The sequence below is a fragment of the Oxyura jamaicensis genome, chromosome 11 (assembly GCF_011077185.1).
Source record: "Oxyura jamaicensis isolate SHBP4307 breed ruddy duck chromosome 11, BPBGC_Ojam_1.0, whole genome shotgun sequence".
NCBI classification, from domain to species: domain Eukaryota; kingdom Metazoa; phylum Chordata; class Aves; order Anseriformes; family Anatidae; genus Oxyura; species Oxyura jamaicensis.
The window spans coordinates 2,068,834-2,096,271 of record NC_048903.1 but is presented as its reverse complement, the minus strand read 5'-3'; the positions used below and the strand labels follow the sequence as shown (position 1 = coordinate 2,096,271).

Sequence of the window (27,438 nt, the reverse complement as noted above, 5' to 3'; positions counted from 1 at the left end):
GAAGACTTGACCACTTCCAATTTTCCCTTAAGGAAGAAATCAGCAGATACCAGTGGAGAGACTGGGAGTGCATGTGGGACACAAGGCCAAGTGCAGACTTTGCACTGGTCAAGCAGAAGAGAAATAATTTTCTCCATGGCAGGAGGTGCAGGCTACAAATTTGCCCAATAACGAGTAGCCAGAGGCTGATACAATAGACTAATTCTCTTACTAAAATCCTCGGGGAGCATCCCAATATGACTCCAAGGTTGGCAAGCTGCTGGAGAAGATGGGAAGTAAATGCAGCCATCTCATGAGGACACTGCCTCTGGATTTCTTGATTGTGCTTCTCCTATTCTGCACTTTTCATAATGCCCTCCGGCTGGTACCATTGAAATGAAACCTATTGATTGAAATTCTGATCTTATTGATTTTACACAAGAGATTTGAGCGAATATGAAAGAGCAGGAACTGCTCGGTAACCACTCCCATCTCCGTCTATTCCCCGCTGAACGCATGCGGTAGGCTTGCTTGTCCATGCAGGCATCGCCTCCGTCCCCTGAGCTTCCAGAAATAAATTACCCCAAATTCAGATATTCAGTACCTATTAGCTCACAAATGTGTGGTAAATATTACCGGTCCCTGAATACACTAACATTATTTATAAGTTCCTTTTTGCTTTCTTTTGTCTGCTCCTGAGTCACGTCTCTTCTTTATCTCGTTAACCACACACCGTGTTTTCCCCCTTCATTTCAGAGGCGTGGAGGCAAAATGGAAACCACATCTTAGGAGAGGGAGGCAGGATGGGAAGCAGCACTGGAAGGAGGTGATGTTTGCCTGGAAGGAAAGTGCTAGGGAAGTTGTGCTAAAAACAGAGTGCTGTCAGAAATCACATTTCCACCCCTAGAGAAAGGGTGCGTGGAGCTTGGGAGAGCAGCTCCCAGAAGAGCCCGGAGGAGGAAAGGCCAATGTAGCGTAAGCCCGGGGTCTCCTGCTCCCAACACAAGCGATGGCAGCACCCTGACCCCCACGGGGCTGCCCTGGCCCTGTCTGGAGCCGGTGTTTCCTTATGGATCCCTCACACAACGCAGGGATGCTCACAGCACGCTTCATGCCTCCTTTTTCTGATCTGTAGGGAGGTGGAGCAGGGTTTAGAGGAAAACCCAGCTGCCTTCCCATTCACTCACACTTTCCTTTCCTTCCTGTTTATTGAAGATGTGGGGTATCCTTTCCACACACCAGCCAGTACACCTTGATTTTGCTCATTTTTCCTTAATGCATTTTAGTTTGCTGTGCTCAACACTTCCTCCTTTTCCCTCTAAATCTTTTTATAGTCGGGCTGCCACATATCAATCAATGTTATGGATTAAAGCTGAATATATCGTGACTTTTTTAGTCCAGTAGGAACACATTTAAAACAAAGCCTTATCTGCTTTATTTTTCCCATTGACATTTTTTTCCCTTCTTTATTCCCAGCTTTATAAAAGAGCAGGAAAACTGTAGGATTTTAACCCGCTGGAGTTCCTCAATTATTGCATGGCTTGGTGGTGACACGGAGGCAGGTTATGTGGCGGCAGGAAATCTTTGATCACACTGCAAGCCACACCAAACGAACCTAAAAGGCCCGTTCAGCAGGCTGAGGGAAAACATAACCCAGAAGGCCCGTTCAGCAGGCTGAGGGAAAACACAACCCAACATGGTGGCTGAACTCGACGTCTCACACCCAGCGTGCCAAGCATTCGTGTGACAAGCGGTGACAGAAACAAGCCAGCGGCCACACGGGCAGCTCCCTGCCGCGGTTTGCAGGGGCAGGGACGAGCGGGGAACCGGGGACAGGGGGCAGGAGGGCCGGCAGCAGCCCGGGGAAGGGCGCAGGAGCCGCCCTCGGGGGGCTCCGGGGCCGCGGCGCCTCCCTGAGGAGCCCCGCGCCGGGCTCCCCTCAGGCGGGCGGCGCTGAGGCGGGGCCGCCGCGAGCATGCGCGGGCCGCGCGCGTCACGGGAGCGGGCGCGGCCGGCGGGAGCGCGGAGCCCCGGCGCGCCCCCTCCCCTCCCTGCCTCCCGTCAGAGCCCCGCCGCCCGCTCGGAGCGGAGAGCGCCACAGCCGGGAGCGGCGAGTTCTTCCTCCTCCTCCTCCTCCTCCTTCTCCTCCTCCTCGCCCTCCTCCTCCTCCTCCGCCCCCGCCTCCGCCTCCGCCTCCCGGCCGGGAAGAGCTCGCCGTGCCCGCAGCCCCGCTGGATGCGCTGAGCCGCGGGGAGAGGGGCAGGAGGCAGCCGCCAGCCCCGCCGCCGTCGCGCTGCGGTGCCCGGAGCCCGATCGCCGCCTCCCTTCCATCCCTCCCCGCCGCACGACCGCGGTGTGTGCGCGCCCCCGGCCTCCTCTCTGCAGCCCAGGCGGCGGCGGCGGCGGCGGGGGCTGCTTTTTTTTTTTTTTTTTTTTTTTATCCTTCCCCCCCACCTTTTTTTTTTTTTTTTTTTTTTTTAATCTTTACGGGGCCGCCATGGGATGTACCCTGAGCGCCGAGGAGAGGGCCGCCCTGGAGCGGAGCAAGGCCATCGAGAAGAACCTCAAGGAGGACGGGATCAGCGCCGCCAAAGACGTGAAACTCCTGCTGCTCGGTGAGCCCGGCGGCGGCCCGGCCGCCCCCTCCCCGCGCCCCCCTCGGCCGCCTGCCTCCCCTCGCTCACCGCCTTAACCCCTTTTCTCTGTCCCAACAGGGGCCGGGGAGTCGGGGAAGAGCACGATCGTGAAGCAGATGAAGTAAGTGCGGGGCCGGGCGGGGCGCGGCGGGGCGGGGGCTCGCTGAGGTGAGCGAGGGCCGCGGGCGCCATGTTTACCTGAGGGGACCGCCGCGGCGGGAAGGCGGCGCCCGGCCCCGCCGCTGCTGTTCGGGGCCGCCGTGGTGCTGAAAGGCCGCCGGGGCCCGAAGGGGGGCGGCGAAGTGCCGGACCCCGGCCTGGGGGGCTCCGAGGGGGCCCTGAGGGAGTTCAAAGGGGCCCCGAGGGGGCTCTGAGAGGTTCTGAAGGGCCGTGAGGGGGCCCTGAGGGGTCTCTGAGGGGCTGTGAAGGGCCGTGAGGGAGCCCTGAGGGGGCTCTGAGGGGCCGTGAGGGGCTCTGAGAGGTTCTGAGGGGCCCTGAGGGGGTTCTGAAGGGGCTCTGAGGGGGCCCTGAGGGGCTCCAAAGGCCCCTGATGGGGCTCTGAGGAGCCCTGAGGGGGTTTTGAGGGGGCTCTGAGGGGCCCTGAGGGGCTTTGAGGAGCCCTAAGGGGGCTCCTTGCAGTAGCGGGGGTCGCTCCCGCCCCGCAGCCCTGTGAGGGGGGCCGCTGTGTGGTAAAATCCGCCCGTAATGCGGATTTAAAGCCAGGCGCCCTGCCACTCCGAGCCCCTTTTAAGGGAGATTTTTTAGCGTTTTAATTAACGAGGGGTTGAATTTGGCCGCCGATCGGCAATTAGATTGAAAGCAGGGTATTAAAAAATAAGGGGGGGGGGAGCAAATTAAAAAACAAACAAACAAAAAAAACCCACACGACAATATGGAGAAGATCCGGCTCCTTCCTACGCTTCGGGCCGCCCGCTGGGGGTCGGGGCCGGGCTGCCCCTCGCTGAGGACGGGCCCCGTTAGCCGGCCTCTCCCCGTGCTTAATTATAATTAAGCACCGGGCCATAAACGAGGGCTTGGAGCCCCGTTCCCTGGGGGAACGCCTCCCGTAGGGCAGCAGGTGCAGCGGGGAGCCGGGGGAGCCGCTCTTCCCTTCCCTTTCCCCCTTTTTTTTAATCCCAGCACGCCGAAAATGCCACCCTCCCCGGCACACGACGGGGCGAGGCGGCGCCATCACGGGGGGCTCGCAGCGGGTGCGGGAGAGGCGCGGAGCGGCCCCGCTACCGGGGGGCGCAGGGGGCTGGCCCCCGGGGAAAGGGCTCCGGTAACCGAGGGGGGGACCCGGGGAGGGCTCTGCCGCTGCCATCCGCAGTCCCGGCACGGCTGCGGCTTTCAGGCGGTTCCCGTGGTGGACAGCGCCCAGCGGGGACTCGAACCGCCGGCAGCGCTGCCCGGCTTCGGCTCCGCTCGGCTCCTCCCGCCGCCGGCTCGGCTGCCTTCGGAGAGCCTTCGGAGGCGGGCGGGGAGAAGCCGAGCAGGCTCGGAAATAGCCGAAGGGGTTCGGAGCCTCTCGGCAACACCCCACCAACCACCCCCCCCTCCGGGTGTGTGCTCGCCGCTGGCCAGCTCCTCGCCAAACCCAGGGGGAAACGCAGGGGGGTGACCCAAGGGGGTGACCCCCATGTTTCTGCCCCCCTCCTGCAGCCGCCGTGTCCAGCCCCAGGGGACCAAACCGCCAGCCCCACCCGAGGCAACCCTTCGGCGCTGCAGGGCTGGCAGAGAGGAGCCTCCCTTCGGCGCACGGTGGGTGCAGTGGCTTCACCCACGGAGATTTGTGCGCCCTATTTCTGTCAAGCCCCCTTTGGAAAGGAGGTTTTCCACCTCGACATTTGGCTGTGGGGCCAGGAGGATGGGTTTGGTTTGCACTCATTTGTGTGTGAGAGATGGATCGGGAGAGATGTTACTGCAGATGAATGGCAATAAATTATTTAATCTCTAGGAATCGCTTCTGCAGAAGCGTGCTGGAATGGCGGGCGGTGGGGTTTGGCTGGGGGGAGAGGCTGTAGCACCACCATCACAGTGCACCGGGGCAGATGTGTGGAGTCGGGAGCAGGCTGTGGCCATGGTGGATTACACAATGAGCGCCCAGGGATTCCTGTTTCCCAGAGAGCACGGCTCTTGTTTCTTAAAGCACGTTGGATCAAGATAACAACCGGTTTGCTGGACTAGCCCAGAATACTGAGGCCTGAAAAACACCCTGTCGTACACACATCTTCCCAGCAAAACACTCTTGAAGTAATGCGCGGTAGCTCGCGGGTTTGTACCCGACTCGAAAATGCGGCGGCGGCTGCCATGGTGGAAGCGCGCAGCGCTGGGAGCGGGGAGGCGGCTGCCAGCCTGCGAACTCCAGCGAACTGTGCAGAGGCTGGGGTGGGGACAGCGGTGTTGCTAGGAGCACGGCGGCAGGAGCTGGAGGGAGCCGCGCAGCCGCGGGCGCTGGGGGGAGAGCGATGTGCAGGGAGCGACTGGGGGAAATTAACATTTCTGAAAATTAATTTAAATATAATGCAGGCATTAGCATTTCACCTGGTCAAGCTCCATTAGACAGGCTTGCTGAGAACCTAATGAATTCTTAATAAAGATTAAATTGCACGTTCATTAGATTTTGATGAAAGAGACTGCTATTTTATTTTTTTAATACTGTGTTATTGGTGTGCTTCTAGATCATAAATCTCATCCTTGTGAATGGCTAAAGCAGTTTCACACTTGGATATCGCCTTGCAAAGAAGCGCAGGAATGTGTAGACAGATGAGAAGATGCTAAGACAAAGGAACAGGGAGCAGACACTGTTAGCGGAGGACTGAGAAGAGGCTACGCGCTGTCCAGATAATGCGTGAAATTTTAGGTAGTGGGAGAAGGGACAGGTAGAAATTGCTGTAATTTGGGAGTGTAGCCAGGATGGGGAGTAGGATTTATCAAATGAATGCAGGATGTTTTCCTGAAGTGTTCAGGGATGCCTTTCAGCTGGTGAGCGGGGAGTTCCCCAGCGCAGGAAGAGGAGCAGGTGCACGGTGGGCAGGTGGGACTGGAGGCTAGCGTGTGCCTTGGGCAGCAGCAGCACGGGCTGGGAATGGCACTGTCCTGAGCACCCCTGGCACCGTTGGCACCATCAGCCCTTGTGCTTTGACTGCGCCCATCTTGGCTGATGACGGTTGCTCGTCAGCTTCACAACTTCGCCCATGCTGCAAAATGTGGGGTTGGGGCCATGCTGCTGGAGGGAGCAGTCCTGAGAGGTGTGAGGCCATTGTGGCCCCAGGGCATGCCTCGGTGCTCAGAATCAGTGATGGGGCTCCGTTTTCCCTCAGCTTAAACTAAAAACCAGCTTTAACCAAGCAAATCTGGGACTCCTTTGAAGATCCAAGCCAGGGGGTGAAAGTTATTGTACAGGAGAAATTCGTCTCCAGCACCCAGCCTCAGCGGGTTCACACTGATGTAGAACTTCAATGACTGTCAACACTTCTTCAGCTCTTATATCTTGAAACAAACGTTGAGTGCATGCAGAATTTAGAATACGTGATATTTTCTGGATTGTCTGGATCATAGCACCGAGGCAAGACCTGTTGTTTGCCTGGGGGAATTTTGCGGGGTCTTACAAGTCCAGTGAATGTTTGTTCATCAAACTGCCCCGGGGCCCCAGCACACCTCGCTCTGTCACTGCCCAGCAGAATACTGAGGTGCATACAGCAGTCCCATGGTGGGCACAGGTGTGCTACTGCGAGGGGAACACCCTCTGCTGCCATCAGCACGAAGCTTCTGGGGAATTCAGTGTTTAAATGCAAATTCAGAGGCTGAGTTAGCTGGCATGGCTTCAAACCCAGCGTCCTGCCACCTTTCCAGATGGTGAGCCAGGGCAATATTCCACCTTCCCAATGAGGGGATGGATGGTGATGGCTACAGCGTTTGGGAGGACGCAGGGCTTCACCTGCCTGCGGCAAAATGTTGTTGTTTTGGGGTGTTTCTGCTGGCTTTTGCCTCTGCAGAAGCAGCAGTGCTGGCAGGACCTCACTCATTAGGCTTCTCGCAGTTCCGTTTTTTTGTAAATGTTTTTAAGTTATGACAAGGATGGGAATGTGTGATCAGGAGGAAAATAGATGACCATACAACACTTATCTTTCCCTACCTGCTGCCCTCTCCCCAGCGGCCATCAGTCCCAATAGCCGCCTGATCTATCGGTTTGACCTTTTTCTGAGAGCCCCTCAAAACAGCCCTGGGCTCTGCTTGCTCTCTGGGTAACTGCATTACTTATAATCTGATGAACTTCTTTGGAGTGAGAAGCAGTCCCCACCCACTGCTTTTACAGCCCGTCTCAGCAACATGATGGTAAATGCCATCAAAACGAAATGATGTCTTGTGAACACCCACTTGAGGCCCCGCTCTTCACGGTGTGTCTGCATCTCGAACCGTAGCGATTTCCCACTTGTGGCCCCTTCCCCAGGAGCACCTCGCCCCGCGGGGGCTTTCGCTGTGGGGGCTTCGCCTCTGCGTTGGTGGCGTCTGTCCCTCCCCTCGGGGCCAGCAGGATTTGTGCTGGGCGCCAGTAAGCAGGGGAAGGAGCTGCAGCCTTCCTGCTGAAGTCTGCTCACCCTTCTGCCACCTGCTCCGGTGCATCCTGACCTGGGTGTGGGCTTGGTGCCGTTCGTTTCTTTATCCTTAAGGCTCTTGTTATTAGGCTGAGAGAGATTCCAGAGAAAAGCAGTAACTGTATTAGCAGGCAAGACGGCATACATTTTGGGTTTGGGTTTTTCTTTTTCCTTGACAGTTCTTAATTTGTTTCTTGTTTTAGGAATTCATAACAGTAAAAATATCTTGCAGTGACAACAGTGAACTGCATAGCTTCTCCTCTTTCAACCTAGTTTTAAAACCTTAAAAGAAATTTGCCTGTCATATTCTGACATGACACATCTAGTCCTGTTGGAAATGTTTTAGCAATCTAACGAGATGAAAGCGGTTCTTTTAATGAGCTCTGAAGAAAGAGACAAATCTGCACAAATGTAGCCGGGGATGTTTTATTTTATGTTTGTCTAACCCAGAAGTTTTAAGAAATGTTAGATTGAGTCACGACACTTGAAAAGAAGTTGTGGTTTTCCTCCTCAGTCTGTCCTTTTCTGTCTGTCTGGGATGCAGCTTCATCCCAGATGTGTTCCCCAGCATGCTCACCTGGGGAAGATAATGAAAAGAAGGGAGAGGAGGAGCTGAAAAGAGACAGAGTGATGGAGGCAGAGGCAGTTCCTTGTCTCTTCTACTTACTCTGGTCAAGAGAAAGCATGAAATGAAGAAGAGTCACTGCTGGCAAGAGCCAGGGAGTGAACAATGTCTCAGAGCCATCATGAGTTACCTGTGGGAGGGTTTCTTCCACCACCTTGCAGAGTTACAGCCTGCCCCGTAAGCATCAAGCCCCCCTGGTTTCTCCTGGATTTGCAAGATAAAAAATCATGAATGACTGCTGAAGCTGGTGGTTTGCAGCTAGAAAGCCTATCACCAGTGCAGAGTGCAAGAGCTTGGTTTTGCAAGCTTCAGAGCTCGTTCACCTCCTGCTCAAGCTGTGAGGGAGGTGAAAAGCTTTTCTTGTGAGCCAGCAGCAGTTCACAACGCACAGATGGAGAAAGACTGTGCCGTGAGGTCCGTGGTGAAACTCTTGAGCACAACTGAGTGCAGAAGGCAGGAATTGATCCTTTATTCATAATGAGAGGCCATGAGAGAATCGGCAAAACCTGCTCATAGCTGTTGAGATTCAGGTGGTGTGGGTATTTAAGAGTGTTGTCACTCTTCCTGGTGCAACTGCAAATTTCATGAGATTTGGGGTTTTCTGGAGAGCCTGAGGTTGCTTCTGTGGAAGCTTGGATAATGAGGGGGGTGAGCTCTGTTTCAGGGATTCTTTGCTTTTGTGTTTGCTTTGTGTTTGAAAGAAAACTTCCATCTCTCCTCACTTTAGAGACAAAATAAGAAATAAATGTCCTTAGTCTAGCCCAGGGACTTGAGAATTGGGAGCACAAGAAAATCAGCCCAAATGAAGGGAAGGAAACCAAATACATCTCAACTGCTGGATTTTTGTTTTCATTAGTGGTGCAGAAACCAGTGGCCACACTTATTTCAAGTCAATTTGATTGCTCTTGTCCCCAAATGCTCTCTTTGACCTCACTGGACTTTGGACCAAATTCTTCCTAGACAATGTCTGTGCAATGTACAATTTTTAGGAGATTGGATGAATCTCAGGTGTTGCATGGCACTTGGTGGGATACAGGAGATGGCCAAGCTTCATCCACAAAAACACGAAACCAAAAATTCTGGAACTGACATTTTTAAAAGCATTGGCACCTTAAAACCTAAGGTCATTTTTCTTGCCTCAAAAATTCTTTGATTTCATTGTTAGAGGAAAATACTAATTATTTTTGCCATGATTTTCCTAATGCTAAAGGAGCGCTGCGCATAATGTAAAAATCCCCCTTAACTGTTAATTGAATCACTCTCGTTTTATTTTCAAGGCCATTCATGCCAATGGCAGATGTATGGAGGCTGGAGGATTACAGTCCTGATTACAAGATGCTCTTAGGATTCTGCCTCAAATCAGGGAATGCAAAGGGCTGAAAAATGCTGCCGGATAACACGAAGCAAAGAAACTGATGCTTTTCTAGTGCTGAGCTAAAAGGAGAAATTTAATCCAAAGCTCAATCATTGTCTGCTTATGGTGATAATATAATAAAACTCTTGATGGAGGCATTTCTTAGCTCACCAATAAAATTGCTTATCTCCCCCAACTTTCAAGTTAATTGAGAAAGAACTGAGGAGCACTCTCTCAGGAAGGAGCCCAGGGAATTGTATAGTAAGCTGACATCACATCTGTTTTCAAATTGCTAATCGATAACAGTTTTGACATTGAAAGAGAAGAGCTTAAATTGCTTCGGTTGTCTTTATTCTCGGGCACGTCCTGCTCTGCTTGGTCACTGTAAATTGTATCAGTGCATCAGCAGACCTTTCATCTGAGTGTAACATTCGTAAGCTTAAAATAAGGGAGCTGAAGTACAACAGCTAGAAAGAGAGAAAAAAAATGTGGATAATGGAGGGACCTCCCCAAAACTTGAGAGTTTGGGCCATGGCTGTTAGTAATGCCCTCACCCCCATTCTGAGGGGTTTGTGTCCTCAGGAGCCAAAAGCAATTTTATCCTGGATCCTTCTGGTAGTCTTTGAACGGGAATTCAGCTTGGCTAACATTGCAGGAGCTGCTTTTGGAGAAAGCTCAGAGATGAGGCATCTTGGGAAGCACGCTGAGGTGCTTGTCGCCATTCCCTGCAGCTGCCTGGGGATGTGCTGCTCAGGGAAACCCAGAGCGGGCTTGGCAGAAGCAGGATCCAATGCTGGTACTAAATGCGGGGCTTAATAACAAGGAAAGGGGCTTTCTTCTCTTCAACACCTGGCAGACTTTCCGTGCAAGTATAGAAAAACATGCTTTGCATCACGAGGCCGTGGGGTGTCTCTAGGAGCAGCTTTGGTGAACGGAGAGGGGCTCAGCAGGGTTTCACCAGTCTGGAAGGAAACCCTACTCCCAAAATACCCAATTCAAAGAATTCATCACTTTGCTGTTAGCACCTTGGCAGGGAAGCTGGGCATGGACGCTTCACCTCTGTGTGTGCTCCTGCTCTGAAACGTCACCCCCAGTGCTTAAATCAGCTGAAGGGCAGAGCAGTGACTCAACATGCTCTGAGGCTCTCCAGCAACTTTAAACCCGTATTAAATGCTCTTGTCTACAAGAGCATCATCAACAGCGACTTGTACACACCATAACAGTCTGGTACAAGACTTGGAGGGTTTCTGCATTACCTGTGAATTGTTACTGAAGGGGATGAGATAAGAACGGGCTGGTATTGAGAAAAATATCCCTTAAATGACAAAAAATGCGTAGCGTCTCCTAGCAGAGTGTTGTGGTTTATCCTCTCCCTGGAAGAGGTGATTGGAGTTAGGAGCTCCAATTCTGCAGCACCAGGCAATGACAGCGCATAGGAGAGGCTGAGCACACAAAATGGATGTTAGGCACAATAATCTAGATAGCACATGAGAGGTTTTACTGCCGGATTTCTGGAGCCGTCGTACGCGGTCACAGCAACGTAGTGCTGTTTCCTCACTGCCGGTACAGCACTCTGTGTTCATGACAGCCCCATTCTGCGCTGCCTCGGCAGCTTGGGACTTGCTGTCATCGGGCTCCTGGCACCCCAGCACCTCGTCTTGGTGGCTGGTGGTGAAGTACGGCCGCCTCTGTGCTGCCAAGGGAGCTCTGCGAGGAGCTGCTGGCCAGCTCTGCCTCTAGTTGAAGCTAGTGGTGAGATTTTCAGATCGCTCCAGGGGCACCACAAGGTGGATCTACGTGTTCCAACTGGAGGCAGCAAGAGCTAAGCCTCCGTGAGTCCATCCTCCTCCCTCCTGCACCTCAGCGCAGCAGGGCATGTGCTCCTCCAGAGCCTGGGGGTTCTGCTTAGCTGTGTCCACAAGAGAGACATACCGTCCTTATGGTTTTGAGTGGGACAGAGTCTGTTTGGCCACTAAAGTCTTGATTCAGTAGATTTTGGGAAACTGTGCTTACTTACTCAGAGCCTCTTTAAACCTGTAGGTACTGCAGGAGGGTGTTAGAGGAGGTGCAGCTATAGCTCTCTGCAGCTAGAGAGCCCTTCCCATTGACCAGAGAGCTCTAAATGCCTGACTTGGGGCACAGTGGGAAAGGCACACTGACATCGTGGGGCAGTGGCTCCTTCCTGAGGTCGGGCAAGGGGGCCTGACCTCAGAGCTGATAAATTCTACGAGCTGCTCATCACCAGAGTGCCCGTGTCACAGGCGTGCCCTGTCCTCACACTCCACCAGTGACACCAGCACAGATCATAGGATGCATTAGAGCGACCGTGATGAGCATACGCCTCGCAACGGCGTCATGCTGTTCATTAATCACTAGTCACCCTTCGGTGATTAATTATTGAGCCAAATTGGACAAATTTTTCCACATGAATGAGGAGATAGTTACTTAATAAAGCGGAAAGCTCCTGGTAGCATGCCCTTGTTTTCCTCAGTTTAGCTGTAGGATAAATTTATCTTCTCCTGATTTACAGCTCAGCAGAAAACCCAAAGTGCTGCATCAACTCCCAGGTGGCTGCTGCCTGGCCACATCCTACACGGGAAACCCACTGCTGCTCCGTGGGCGCGTTTGGGATGGTTAACTCGGGCTGCAGGTGTTGGGCGGGTGGTCCTTGCTTTGTTACCCATCTCTGGGGGTGCTGAGATCACAAGGAGGAACGGGTCAGGGGATCAGAATCTTGCCAGACACAACCTCCAGGCTCGGCAGCGCTTTCTGGTGGCATCAGGCATGTTCATCTCCTTTTTCTCTTTTCATATCTTTTCAAGAAATAGGTTTATTTCTCATTCATACTTGCATAAATAACAATTTATAATGTTTTTTTCCTACATGACAGGGCATGAAAATTGATTATTACCCTGGTACTTTTAGTTCTGATCGGAGAGATCAAACTGTAGGGCTTTTTCCATCTGTGGTGGTCAGATAAATAGGTGAGGCCTTCAGATATTCAGGATTAAATTTACATTCTGATTCTTTTAAGTACTCCTACATAGGACTTTGAAATATTTTTTTGGAGTTTCCAGTAAAATGCAGAAAAAACGGCTTACAAATAGCAAGGATATAAACCCAGCCAAACTGGTGTATTTAAATTCCGTATCAAATGGAGGATAAATATACTGAGATTTTTAAAATAACAAAGATAATTTTATTGCCCCCCTCATTAACCTGGGTACGGAGCCTGTCTGAAGCTCTCCAGCACATCCTGCTCCGTCTATTCTCGAGGACAATCCTCCTCGTTCAGCAAAGCCATCGCCTCTGTCCTCCCGAGGACTTGCTCAGTGCTTTGCTCTCTGCTGTCGGCTTTGCAGAAGCGTTGACCCCGCAGCTGGCTGATTCTGAGACAGAACCAACTGCTCACCACCGCTGACAGCGAGGCCACAGGACTTGCAGTGCTGCCAAGTTAGAGATGCTACTAATCTGTACGGAGTTAAGTCCCAGCGCTGGACGTAGCTCATGTTTCATTCACGCTCAGGTCCCAAACCTCAGAACAATTGGGTTTTCTAATAACGTGCCCATCAATATCGATGGGCTTGAAGAGAAGTGGGTTATTGCACGCAAACGGATGTGTGTGCACCGAAGTTTTGTTGGAGACAAAATTCAGGCTCATCTCTGCTTGTGCTGATTGTCACCTGCTTTTAATGTGATCTTTTGTGTGCAGCCTTCATCCAAATATTTATCCTGTGTTTCTTACACGTCTTGGAAAATGCAGATCGAGAAACAAAGGCTTCTTTTGTCACGGCCTTTTTCATGCATCCTTTGTTTCCTTTTTGCCTTAGGTTCTCTCAGGTACCAGCTCTCAAATTTATTCCTTTTGCAGTTATTTGCAAGTGTTGTTTGCACTGAGGGAAGAAGAAATACTGTCTGTTTTTAGGAGATTTTCAAAACTCGGCAGGACAAGGACCTGAGCAACCCATTCAAAGTGAGACAATACATCTGCTCTGGGCAGCAACCTCTAGCCTCAGTTATTCAAAGATTCTGTAACAAGAAAACCCAAATCAGTCTCCTACTGAAGGTTTCTAACTTCTTCAAATAACTGTGTTCTGGAAGTAAACAGGTAGTTTGGAAACCAGTTGAGGGGCAACCTTAGGCAGTGTTACCAAAGCTTTCCCTTAGAATACACAAAAAGCCAGGCTCAGCGAGGAATATTTGGTTACTGATTTTAATTCACACCACTCTGGCTTGTTTCTTTGCTTCTGGGTGCAGTTTTCTTGGATTTATTCCATGCAGCGTTTCACAGGCAGCCTTCTGAAATCCTAAGGTGGGGGTTGATTAACATCTCTTTTCCTTGGTGGCATGGGTTTGTCACCTCTGTCTGTGCCTGCTCTTTGTTACCCAGGGGACCGTTTCTCAGCCGTGGCAGGACGGCTGCAGATATGGTGCTGCAGTGAACCAGGCTCTGGCACTGCTCTGGGTTAATGTAACTCAAAAAAAAACCAGAAAAGGCAGCAGAATGATCTGTCCATCAAATGCTCCCACGTAAGGCACGAATGCATTGCAGGTTGAGATGTGAGATTGTACTGAAAGATTCAGTCACTCCTGGCTGCTTGGCTGTACTGGGGCTTAATTTTATGAAGGTAAATCGGTCACTTTCAAAGACTTTGAGATGCAGTTTTGAAAAGTCCTTCTGTATCCTTAGGAATTTAAATGATGTGGTGGTGTTTTTCCAAGGCAGCTTTATTTTCTCCTATTAGTTCCTGTATGAACACTGCAAGTCTTCCACTGGCTTGAAATTGTGTTGTTTTAAATAAACTTCCCATGACCCTCAGTGCAATGAAAAGGAAAGTGCAACTGTTTGTTGCTGCTTCAGCTTAGTCAGGCCATCTTTTATGCTTGCAGAGGTCAAATCCATTCCATCTGGTTATGCTTTTTCAATCACATTTACATTCTTAATGCAAAGCTCAGGTTTGCTTCACACTAGAATGATTTGTCTGGTTTTGTAACAAGCCTTAGTTGTCCTGGGGTTTGGAGACTTCTCTTTTATTTTGCCTCAGCCTTAGGCAGAGTCTTCATAAGCTGTAAGGTAACATTACTCCACTGGACTGTCCAAATGCTACAGAATCCTGATAGTACAGGTGGTGAGCAGCATTTTCAAATTCTGTTTTACCCAGAGCAAGTTTTGAAGCTTGCATTAACAGCCTGGTGGTGCTGTGGTCGGTGCAGGGGAGGTTTGCGCAGGTCTGTGCTGTGCCACAGCCCTTTGAAGGGGAGAGCACTGCATACAGAATTGCCATCTCCACCACGTCGCCCCTCCAGCTACGAGCTGTCCCGATGCTCCCACACCTCACAGGGGTTCACCAGTCCACAGCTTCACTGAGACACCTTTTGTGCTCCTTCCATAAGTAAGCCAGGCTAGAAAGTCCTTCTTGTGAGGGATATTTGTCACATCCGTAGCCTCACAAAAGCTTAGGGGGGAGTCTGCCACATCTCTGTCAGGCCAGCTTTCCTCCAGGAGTCTGGTGTTTCCTCTTCCCCTTAAAAGAGGCTTTGCACAATCAGCCTTTTTCCCAAGAAGAAGAGCTACATATTAAGTAACCTAGGAAATAACAAGAACCACACCAGACGGTTTGGTGTTCTCTGAATTGCTTCTGCATGTGAATGAACCACCTCTGCCACTGCATTTACACCAGTCACTTTCAGACTTCAGCTAAGTTCCTTCATGTTTCCCTGGGGAATTAGAAATGAAGACCCTAAGTACGTAGTTTGTTGGCTTGTAACATCACTCATAACTGAGCAGGAGAGAAAAGACCAGCCTGGCAGAGGTTTGGCACTGCCAGTCAAGGCAAGAACATAATGCTGACAGTGAAAAGCATACAGGAGGCAGAAAGAGGCAGAGCCTGATCTCTAAAAACAGGAGTCAAAACAGGAATCGTGATCAAGTTCAGGCCCTGGATAACAAAAGAAGGTTGCTTCCGAAGCAGGCATCCACAAGACTGGCAACAGCTTGGTACACCGGTGCACAGACTGGACACGGACACCTCTGTGTGAACCTTGCTCGAAGCAAGTGTCAGGAGTAAGTGGATCAGAGCTGTCAGAGCTGGTAAGAAGGGCAAAGGCTGGCAGGAGAAATGGTAACCCCCCAATTCACGGTGTTAAATGCCTGTGGGAGAATTTGATAGTAAGGGAGTGCCAACAAGACAGATCCTAGGCTCCGTGTACATGCTAAGTCCTGGAGTCTAATTTCCTAAATGAAAGGACCCCCACTTCTGCAAGCTAAAAGACAAAATGATACCATTTCCTTTCTTAACCAGCCTTCCAAACCAGCCCAAAAGCACAGAGGAAAGGGAGAGAAAGTGTTCCAATTCAGCCTCAGTTACAAGCAAGCCTTCTCCAATCTCTGATTTAGTCTCTTCTGGCAGTCCCCCTCACAGTGTAAGTTGGTAAGCGAGAGGCACTGGGCCATTTCCCCAGGGTCCATGCAGTATGTACCCAACAGCAGTGTAAGAATACGTGCGAACGTACATAGAAACCAAATCAGATCTTAGATCCAATAGCAGAGCCACCCTTAATTATTAATGGCTGGAGTGCTGTAGTCTTTCACTCAGCAGCAAAACATACCCTTAACGGCTCCCAGGTTATGTCAGATTGACGGAGCGTCACTGTCAAAGTGAGTGCCAGCTTTGCAGTGATGAATTGAGTGCCCTGTATAGAAGCAAGAAAGGTGAATATTCAAATCAGTGTCTTTGTTTCCTCCGAATGCTATTTGGATAAAGGGCCAGGAATTCCAGGTTCAAGAACCAATTGACGGAAGTTGACCTTGTCGTGGACAAAATGGTAAACAGCTTCAGAATAATGAATTACAAGCAGAACTTGTACTCGTCTGTGATGGAGTAGGTCATGGAAAGATCATTTTGTCCAGCTCTGTCCTAATGTAGAGCTCTCCTTGGTCACGTATCCCTTAGTGTTTCGTGTGATTTACTTGTAAATGAAGCAGGCTCTGAGGTTTCCACAATTGTGCATCAGTCCTCTCTGCAGTGGTTAAGCATCTAATAGAGTTCACATGAAAGAACTTTCTCCAATAGCTCGAATTTTTTTCTCTGACGTTTCCTCTTGCTTCTTCTAATCACTTCCAAGCTCAGGAGAGCTTATAACGATGTCAGCCATTGGATTGGAAATAGAGACTGGTGAGTCTCTGGGCTAGCCTTTAGCTTTCGTAGCCTTTTTGGCCGAGGTTTGGTAGAGCAGCTGGCAGGGCTCTTTTTCTCCTGTGCTGAGGATTTCCCATGAAAGAGAAGCTGGCCTCAGCCAGGAATTGTTCAGTCCCACGCTGTAAGGAAGTGGCTGGAGGGAGTCACGCAGCTCAAGGTGGAAGGTTTCAGGGCATGTATCCCAGATCCCCCAGATCCCTCTTAGCGAATTTGGGATCGGCTGGGGCAAATCAAGCAAACGCAAGGCTGCAAGAAAGATAACGGTGATGGGAAACGAATCATAAATAGACAGGCCATGGCTAGACTGCCTTTGGAGTGTTCTCCTGCCACGAGCTCAAGGCAGCTTTTGGAGGATGTGGAGGAGAAGTGCAGGGCCCCCACTACTTTTTAGTGCACCTCCTTTCAGCCTGCAGACAGCGTGCGCAGACCTTGACCTTCCTCTCTTTGCCATTCTCACCTTTCCTGTAAAATCCAAAAATCCTTTGCAGGAAGGATTTGAGGGCGTCACGAACCAACACAGCACGCTTCCAAACCACAGAAGTCCCAGGGGAGGTCAGACGTCCAGACCATTAAGTGGAGCATAATCCCAAATAAGCTGTGTGCGTCTGTGGTACGAAAATTAACCAGCACAGAGCTACTTCTTCCAGCTGAAGAAAAAAATAAAAAACTATGGCTTTTTGTCCTCTGTCGACAGACGCATGGCTCTGCAGGCCTCCGAATCTCACCACATGTTTCTCAGGGAGCAGTACAGCTAATAATGTGACTGGTCTTTCTGAAAAGCAGGCTTCAAGCTTCACGGAATGAGCGCTGGTGTAATTTGGCCTCTTGGTGGTTTTCTAAAAGTAGAAGATGCCCAAGATATCTCAGTATCTGCAGCTGGTGCTTGCCAGAAACGCTTGCATGATCTGTATGGATGAGTGGAGAACAGGGCGGCAGGGAGGGAAAGGCCTCCGAGGGGAAACAGCTGAGGAGATACAAATGAAAATTCAATTAAACAGAAGACAAGAAAAATTCAAACCAGCATTGACGCCCTGCTCATGGCTGCTGCTGAGTTTTGATTTCATCCTTAAATGTAGCAAATGAAGAAGGCAACAGTGGAGAAAATAAATGACCACCCTGCAAGGAGCTAAATTGCATGGCCAGGAAGATAAAAACATTCAAATAAGACACCGTTTTTATTATATGCTTAGGGCTGGTGGCAAATTCAACAAGAATGATAGATCTTGCATTTGTAACCATTCCAAAATTTGTCCGGGGGAAGACAGGCATTTTTCCTAAAGGCCTGGGTTTATTTGCCAACTGGAAGACTTGAAAGGGACAAGGAACACGTTTCCCTGTTGCTTTCCACCCAACATAGCCATCAAAATGAAGTGAAGTGGGTGTGTTAAATGAGAATGGTGGCCTGGTGCACTCACTTTACCTTCTGCCCTCAGTTATGCCGGTATGGGATCAAAGAGATGATCCGTTTTGGTTGGTCTGGTTGCTTCTTTCTCAGGTTTTGTGGGAGAGGTGTGTGAATGCTCGGTTAATAACCTGCTGTAGTTCGGAAGTCGAGGGGTCTTCTCTCTGCTGAGATAAGCTGCTACTCCTCTAGAAAGTGGCTGTCATCAGTTTATTGTAGCTTTATTTTGCTTTTTGCCAGCTGCGTGAGGAGCACGTTCAACACAACTGATCATTCCAGTAGCTTAATTTCTCTCATAAATATTTTGCTTCTTTCGAGATGTCACCACAATCCCCTTTAAAACCCCGCTAATCGTAATTGAAAGCCATTTTAAGCTAGCATGTAGTAGCAGGGCTTGAGCTGTGCTTTATTTCTGCAAAACAGAAATAGGAGTTAGCTATTACAGCCACCAGGAAGGCAAGCAGCAGCCGGTTTACCACACCTGGGGAAGCCCACGTTGCCAGAAGAAGCTCCCAGTGTGTACAGGCTGATCCAACACCCCATGACGTTGGGGTGGGACTAACCTGGGCTCGGACCTAGGGAGCTTCTGGGCTGCTTGCAAACAGGTACCGTTTTTTGGGGGAAGGAGAAGCTGGCCAATGCTATCTGTTCCTCGTTCTTAATTATTGTAGCTGATACCATCTATACGCTAAGTCAATCACAGTGAATGGCATTTGAAACATCCAGACCGAAGTCATTACATTATCACATCCAGGCCAGGCTTTAAGTAAAAGAGATTTGGCTTGTTCTTTACGCTGCTTGGCCCCTGTCCCGAACGTACTGCCGTTATAATGGGGGATTATCTGCGCTGGAGGTTTTCTTCATTTCCATTAGGAGAAAAAAACCGCGCTCGGCGCAGCGAGGGCAGCCCGTGATGGCAGGAGATTGGCCACGGGCTCGCGCCTTTGTTAGCCCGCCGGGCAGAGCCTGACACCCCCTGACACTGCCGGGGCTTGCCGAGAGGCTGGTGTTTGTGTCAGTGTGTGGAACACATTGTTTCCCGAAAGGGAGGAGAATCGGCCCTTTATTGACTGGGGGCGTTGGGCAGAGTGGTCACCGAGCCACAGGAGCTGGGGCTTGTTGATACAGGAGGCTTTTCAGCAGGAGCCTTTGTGGGGCTTATCTTTGCTTTTAGCCTGTGTCTTCTGTGGAGGGGCGAGGTGGGTCCGGGCTCTCCCAACCCCTCTGCTTTTTCTAACCTGAAAGCACAGGGATGGAAGCAGGGGAACCCCAAGCTTTGGGATCTCCACAAGGCCCCCTCGCTGAGCTATATAGCATAGTTCTCATATAGGGCTACCATCTGCACTGCCACAGCCAGTCCTAGCTCAGCGGGCTCTGCAGTCGATGTGCAGACCACCAGTGGTCTGTCCTGCTCCAGCAGGCAGTACAGGCAGTCCCAGGATCAGCCCCCAGGACCGGGTGCACTCTGGGCCTGCACCACGTTTCAGGGTAGGGTTTAGCACACGTGGCTGTGCCCAAACTCATTTCAGGTCCCTGCCTTGTCCCTGTGGCTGCTAAGGTAAAGATTCAGAGGGCCGGTGGCTCACAGATCTCCACGTGCTCTGAAGTCCTCTGCTAAGGTCTGCTGTAAGTGTGTTTTTTGTGGAGGGGAGAATACAAAAGCATGCAGACAGCTTTTACTTATCTTTCTACAGATGTGGCACAGCAAAGCAGAAGGGCAGAGCATTTTCTTAAAAGGCCATAAGGAGTAGCAGTAAAATGCAGTGTGCTGACCAGGATGGAAGTGTGACTTCAAACCCCAAATGAGAGAGTTTATGACCTGTAGATTTGTGTTAAGATAACCAATTCCATGCTTCAGGTCTTTGGGAACCTATTAGATGGATAAGCCATCTCGCAGATACCCAAAACAATTTCATCTGATATCGAACTTTCCATCGCCAGTTGATTTCTTACATCTTCTACGCAAATCTGTCTGCGGGTACTGCAGAATGGAGAAAGAGAGCACAGACCACAGCCAAGGAAGGTGAATAACCTGGGGCTGTGGTGCCTGCAGAGAAAAAAAATAAAAGCATCCGAGGCCTGTCCAGGCTAGCTGAGACGTGGAGGAGAAGAAAGGAAGCGTGTCCCAAGGGCTGGAAGCATGTCCCAAGGGCTGGAAGTGCGCCAGCGCAGTGCTGCCTGCAGGGCCGTGCGCTGCAGAGCCGTTCCTCGCTCCAGGAAAGCCAGGTCAGGCCCCAGCATCTCAGCAAATTCCTTAGGTATCAAGGAAGATTTGATCCGAAGGTGCCGTCGGATTATTTCTTGGCATTGCTCTGATCAAATTTGCTTTGTTGCCATAATAGTAAACATAAGTGCATGTGAAACTCGGGGCCGCGAGCCAGTGTAAAGGGATAAGATAATGACTGCTGCTGGAGCCTCTTCCTGTCTTTGTAGTCCGAGCAGTTATTGGAAGGCACTAATCCCTCTGCTGATTATTGACTTTTGAATGAATCCTCATGCACTCTCCAACAGCAAAACTTGTGGGTTTTCAAGGCTCAGTAAAGCTCAATAGAACCGAGACCTTGTCATTTATTTTCACTGTTACTATTATTTTTCTATTTCAAAGCAGAATTTTCTACTACAAATTCCCCACTGTTTGACCACAAAAGCGAGTGAGGGAAATTGTTATTTTTCATCCCGAGCCTTTTGTGCTTTTTATTTTTATAATCCACGTGAGGTGACTTTGCCGGTCATTAGCCGACTTAGTAAAGCGAGCTCCCTTTGTTGGGCGATAGCAGGGAAACATCAAATGGCTGGTTCCACGGTAGCAATTTGCTCTTGGAATAAAGCGAGCGTTGATAAGTTGCAACCCTCAGCTATATTTGTCCTAGTAAATAAACATCACCGGGATCTGAGCACAAATACACGTTGTTTTGCCCCGTTTAGCTGTTCGGAGATCGTGTCAGGCTAACGAAATGTCCTCATGTCAGACACCCTCGTCGCATCGCTCGCTCGTTCTGCAGATGCTGCGTGTCTGCACACCTCGCCAAGGGTGGGTGCTGGAGGCATCGATCGGCACGGCAAATACCCCTGGAAAGGCATCCCATTAGGGCAGAGCTTTTATGGGGCTAGCTTTCCAGAGGGCTTCCATCAGTGAATATTTGCCTCTGTGGTGCCTTGGGATGGGAAATTTGCTCGGAGGCAACCGCAGTTCGGCGGCACAGGGCATGCAGGGGCCAGCACCCCCTCAGTGCCGCGCTGCCTGTCCAGCTTGAGGACAGCGATTGATACGTGCTGGCTTAAGAAGGCCAGACAAAGCCCTGAAGATCTCATTTCAAGGGGAAGGTTCAGTTTTCCTCCATAAAAAAGCCCATTAACCATTTAGCACTGGGCTGTTCGGCTCGCAAGTAAAACTCCCTGCTTGAACCTCCCAAAAGCAGGATTGCGCTTCTTCCCTGACAGCCAGCAGGACCCAAAATAAAAGCAAACAGCAGCAGGAGACGACGTGAAACACGACGGTGACATTTGTTCCACTTGGAGCAGCGGAGACGCCGCTAAGTCGGGCTGGAGGAGCGGAGCATGTGATGCAGTCGGTGCAGCACGCAGACATCCCGGGTCAGCCCCGAGCTGCAGGTGCAGCGAGGCAAATCCCTGCAGAAACAGGCAAATTCTGCCCCTTCATACTCACTGCATTTCCCTAGGAAATTCAGAGGGGTCGAATCCCCAGCGTTTGGTGGGATGTTCAGCTGTGGATAATTAGACTGCGGAAGTTCATGGTGATGGAGAGGCTCCGTCCTTCACGGAACACCGTCCCATGGAGATCAGGAAGGGAGCAGGAGCTGTTACTGTGATTAAATTGGGTTTTTGCTGGAGCACACGCAAGCTGTAAGTCGATCAAGATCCCATCGTGCCAGGAACTGTACATCCAGCACAGAAAGCTGGTCCCTGCTGCACAGAAGCATATGTTCTGGCTGATGCTCTCCTCTCCTTTCAAACCTCCGGATTAATCAAATCATGCCGTGAGCAGAGAGAGCAATGAATTCCAGCTCCAGGTAGCATTTTCTCAGGAGCGAGCCCTGATCTGGCTCTGCTGGTCTGTGAGAAGAGGGCGAGGGTACGAGGAGGGTTTCTCTCCTCTGCCTTCTGCTTCCATGGCACTGCCAGAAGCTCAGTGCCTTCAAAGCTGTGACAAAACTGGCCAAAGAAACTGAAACACTTCTGGAAGAGGGGCAGCAGGACCACGTTTATTCACCATGCTTATTAACCAGGTTCAGTAGAATAACACTGACGAGCAGCCACTTCTTAATTGCCTTCTGTAGCACAGCTGGAGAAGTGGGGAACACGAGTGGAGGCTCCAGCTTCGCAGCCCCCTCCTTGGTGCTTCCCCCTCCGTTTGCTCTGAAAAACAACACAAAAAGATGTGATCCCCAGTGCACATACCTCTTGGCGGAGATAATTAAATGCAGCTCTTTAGCAGGGTTGCAGTATGTTATTCTCCAATTCAGGCCAAATTCAGAAGTGATTCTGAAGACGGCTGAGACGCATGTCAGAAGGAAATTGGTCAGAAAATGGATGGCGGGTGGGCGTGAATAGCACGGCACAGTGCGACTCGCAACACTTCGGCACTCAGTGGGAGAGCAAAATTGGTTTAAGTGAGAATAACTTACACGGATTTGGGGCGGGGGCGGGTGGAGAAGTACAAACTCTGCAAATGGCCTTTTTCTTAGAGGAAAAGGAAAGGAAAAAGTGGGAACAGGACTGGTTGTGGTAGGAGGGGCGTAGCAGCCCCCCAGGCCCCTGTTTTCAGGATTTGCCTGGGGAAATATAGAGCTGGTCCAGCCTTGCCGTGGGCTCCGTCCTCCCGCTCAGCTTCTTCGAGCTGCCGTCACTGCGAGCCCTGACAGCCCTGGCTGGGCGCACGAGCATCCCTTCGGAGCTCCTCGAGGTAAACCGGAGCCACCGAGGAGCTCTGCCAGCCCCCTCGATGGCCGCTGTGCATTTCCTGAGACAGGGACTAGCATTTAGTGCCTACTTTGTAGTAAAGGGAAAAAAAATGCCGTAGTAACAAAAAAATGCGGAGCTTAGCTTTTGCGTGGATGTCTTATTAGGTCAGAGCTGAGCCACGCTTTGATTTGTATTCCCCATGATTGTACACAAGCACTAATTGGCCAAAGAAGCAAGGGATCTTTGTTGCTTTTGTAGTTTAATGAGGAGAAATATTGTGTAATGTGATGATTACTTTCTAATCAAAAACCAGAGTAACAGAGCGGGAAAGAAAACCCGTGACTGACTAAAGACTGGATTTTTAATTAGTATGTCCTTACGTTACTCACTTGCTCTGATCTATAACCACTTGTTAGCCCTACATATGCCCCTAACGTTATATAAACATCACTTAAATTAATGTTTAACACTACATTTTGTTTAATATTGTCTAAATATTTCCCTTAATACGTTAAGCATTTTGTCCTGGCTGTACTTTGACTCACATTTAAACCTCCAGGACTGCTCAGGGGCTAAAATGAGACATTGATGTTTGTAGGATTGGGGTCTTTTGAGTCCTGTGCTTAAATACCAGCAAACTGCTGCTTACATGTGTGAAGGGAAATGCAGGCTGGGGGAGGGCCCTGCGCCGGGGCTGGCTCTGGAAGGTGAGGCAGGGACGTTTGGTGGAGCCAGCCTCTGTCCTTACTGGTGACCACCAGTGCCATTCCTGCAGCACAGCGGGGTCATGCCAGTAGCCAAGGGTGTTTCATTTCAAGTATTTTAAACAAATCAGAAGCAATAAAACTCCAGTGATCTCCATGGCATTTGGAAGCACAGGTTGGTGCCTCCCTGGGCTGGAAGGACTGTTTGTCACGGCCACTTATTTTCTCGGGAAATATCCAGCATGACTCTGCTGCCTTTGGGTCTTGGAGGAAATGAATCTGATTCTCTGAGCTTGCACACTGCGTAGTGCTGCGGAGCTGTGGCTAGCTTGGAGCCCCTTAGCTGATTACCTGCTGGGTTTTAAGTATCAAAAAAAACAGTCCCTCTTTGAAGCATAATCTAAGCATTTATTATTTGAAAAGAAAAAGAAGTGTTGGTCATCTTTAAAGATACATAAGGTATTATGCATCTCAGTTTGACAGCCAAACTTTTGGAGCAGTCAGTGAATGTAACTGGACCTTTGCTTTAGTAAATAATTGTGTATATTAATCAATTTGAGCTTAATGATTTGATTCTTTGGAAAAATAAGTTGTAGTGATAGGATTCTGTGGCTCTCCTGTCATAATTTCAGTGCCCACTGTGCTCAGGTTTCCCATACCTGCCCTTCTTGCAGCTCTCGTGATGCCTCTTGGATTTGCCTCAAAGCCGCTTAAGTCAAGGGAGTTTGAGAAACCTCAGTTTGGGGGAAAATAATCTCGTTCTCTATAGTAGCCCAGAAGTTGAAGGTGGATCCATAAACCTTAAAAATCCAATTATAACTAGAAAGAAGCTTGTGTGTTCATTATACTTTAAAAAGAGAGACTAATAATGCATTTCTTGCATGCTTCAGAGTATAAATTTCATACCTGTCATCCTCTTGAGCACACGAACATCTGCAAAACATCTAATAGTCAATATTCTTTTTTTTGCCAACTTTTGTACGTAGTGTTGCCAGTGATGGTGGCTGCACGGTCATTTTGTGTCTTGTTCCTCCCTGGAAGCCTTTTACCTTTACCTGGCACCGGTCCTGGGGAAAAGGGCTTTTTGGTAATCCTGCTCAAGGAGGAGACCCCTCCTTCTGCCTCTTTTCTGCCTTGGTCTGTGGGTAGCTAAATTTCATTTTTGGCCCTAAACCTGAGCCGAGCAGAGCTGCATGTCCCCACTGGCACGCAGCCGTTGCATAAGCGTGCGCCATTTGTAGACAGGCATTTCTTGAAATCGCTCTTTCAGAGGATGATTTCTTCCCTGTAGCCTTTAAATCGCTGAAGTGGGAGGGGTGCCTGCCAAAAAAAAAGTGTTTTAAAGAAGAAGGGAAAGGAAGAGGAAGGCACACCATCGAAGAGGCAGAGCCGGGGACAGGACTGCTTACGCTAGCAGAAAGGGGCGCCCTGGCCCCCTGCGCTCCCAGCAACAACACACCATTTTCCTCGTAAAATCGCAGAAGTGTTAATTATCCGGATCCAGTAATAGCACCAGCTATTTATTGAGGCTTGCTGCTTTCCCGAAAGAACAGGGTCTGGATCCCCGGTGGAACCATTCAGCTCCGGCTCTGACAATGCCGCTCTGCTGCGGGGCTTTCAGAGCACCAACAAAGATTTCTTCTCAGCCCTGGAGCCGCCTCCCGCCATGGTACAGATCTGACAAAGGCGAGAAGGAAACAGAGTCAATTGCCACCACACATTGCTTGTTCTGTACTGTATTTCTTTCTCTTTATTCCTCGTAGAGCTTCATACAGAGAGGGAAGCGGCATTGCCTGTGTTTTGCAACCCAGCAGGGCAAAGCAACTCATGCGGACTTTGGTAGCTGAGGGCGGTCAGAGCAAGGAGCAGGAGCACTGCCCAAGCCCTCATTTCCTGGAAAACCCACGCATTCACCCACCTGTAGTGAAAGCCACGGTATTTCCATGCACTTAAACTCTGAGTTAGAGCAGAGGGGGAAATACAGAGGGTAATGCAAAATTTTACACCCCTATTTTTGTATCCTCCTCGCCTCTACGTTCTTCCTCCTCCGCTGCATCGGTTACGCTGGGGACCGGCTGCACGCATGCTAATGCAGCGTCCTTTGGGCTCCATGCATATTCATGCTAACCAGGCTCCAGTTTCACTTCACGTAGGCTTTTCTCCAAGCAATTTTTGCTGTTGTTGTTGTCGCAAAGCATTTTAATTAATCAGGAATTTTAATTAATTGTAACCCCACTGAAAATGCCAACACAACAGCACAAATAAAAGGAGACAGTTGCTCAGGTCAGAGCTGCACATCTTCACTTAGCCATGCCCTGCGATCCCGCAGTGCGATTACAGATGCAGGCACGGGGAAAATCCTGAATTGTGAGCAGCATCTTGATGTCGTGGAGGGATGTGGTGGTTCGGGCAGCTCAGGAAGCCTGCTTTGAAGTTGTGCTGGTGACACTAGCTTGGCATGCTGTTAGCTGGGAAGCTGGGTCCAAAAAGTTCTGCAGTGCCCTTTTTCTGGCTCTTCAGGTGCTCCAAGCAAGCAGTTTCTCCAAAGCACTCTGAATATGCCCTGTGTTTTCACGAAGCCGATCATCAGGTCGTCTCTAGATTGATTTCCCCTGCAATGACTGAATGAGCAGCGCTGCGTATTCCTTTGGCTAAGCCACTTCACAGGGACACTTCGCACCTGGCTGAGAGACCCCATCCTTGCTCAACATCTCAGGAAAAGGAAAAATCTCCTTCTGGCCTCGGTCCTTGTCATTTGACCCCAGTGCTCAGGAAATTGGGGCTCCTTTGGTGGTGAGCTGAGGCTTGTCTGTCCGGTGGCAGAGGGCCTGGACCAGCTCTCAGCACACACACTGGTTAATTTTGTGAGGCTGAAATTAATTTACTGCTCCCTTAAAATGCGTGTGCTTTGGTGTACAGTCTGGACAAACCCCAGCACAGCGTGAAGAACAGATTCTGGAAATATGTGAAAGCTTCATTTATTTAAACACCTAAATATTTAGAATCTCTTCGTATCATTGGCATATTTCCCCACTATCCCTGCATTAAAAGGTTGCAGAAGGGTTTACACCTTGCAGACCTGCCGCGAGTGGTATTTACAGCCTGGTGGCTGGTGAGAGCTTAAGAGAAGCAAACAGGATTTCACCCTGGTGAGTCTGCAGCTGTACCCCTTGTCTTTCTGGAGAGTCGGATGGTTTTTATGGGCTGGATGGATTTTTCGTCATAAAATGCCTGGCGCAGCACGCTGGGTCCTGCTGCAGAGCAAGCACACCTGCAGGGGAGGTCTCGCTGTGCCTCCCATTGCTCTGTCTGGATCGTGGCCACCTTCTCCCTTCCCACTGCACCACTGGGACCCTTCCCCTGCCCCCTCATGATTTCCTCTCACTCTTACCAACCTAAGCCCACAGAGCACCACCGGCCTCAGCAGCTCTGCATCGCAGGGCGAGGCCAAGGAGAGCCACACGCTGTACCCCGAGGCTGAAGGTTTACTCAAATTGATGAGCTCCTCGGAAGGATTGCTCTAAGTGACTCAGCTCTCAATCTGGTTAGCCCAACTTCATGGACTGCAGTAGAAATTTACCCTGAGTAAATCCTCATCCCCCAGGTTATGCCTGGAAAGCAGCGCTGCCTGTGTGCAGGAGTGTCCTGCGCACCTGTACTGTCCCAGCTCTGCCCTTGCATTTTTGTATTTGCCCATGGTGACTTCTCTTTTTCTTCTTCCATGTAATCTCCGCTCATTTTCTCTTCTTAGTACACGTTCTTCATCTTTTTGTTTTTTCTGGGGGGGGTTCTTTTTGTAAACAAGTGGTTTTGCTTTTTGTTTTTCCCTATAGTTAACTATTTTCTTCCTCTAAAAAGTACCTCTAAAAGTAAATGGAAACTGTTCCAGACGTTTGGGGCTTTCAGTATTTTTCCTCATTAACAGTTTTTTTCCCTTCTCTCTTCCTTCTTATGTCCTCTAGTCCCCTCTTTTCCTCCTGTTCACAGCTCTTACAGCTCCCTTTCCCCTCCCTGCCGG

General features: G+C 50.2%; 1 protein-coding gene across 2 annotated transcripts in view; it reads left to right on the top strand.

Moving 5' to 3' along the window:
- Positions 1 to 2,035: 2,035 nt before the first annotated feature.
- Positions 2,036 to 27,438, top strand: part of GNAO1 (G protein subunit alpha o1) — a 134,929-nt gene continuing 109,526 nt past the window's right edge. The window contains exons 1-2 of one of the 2 annotated variants that reach the window (XM_035336430.1): positions 2,036 to 2,594; positions 2,694 to 2,736. In XM_035336430.1, coding sequence (XP_035192321.1) covers positions 2,477 to 2,594; positions 2,694 to 2,736 — 161 coding nt within the window. In that variant the 5' untranslated portion in view covers positions 2,036 to 2,476. The remainder of the gene's footprint in view (positions 2,595 to 2,693; positions 2,737 to 27,438) is intronic. The other variant, XM_035336429.1, reaches the window with a different exon arrangement.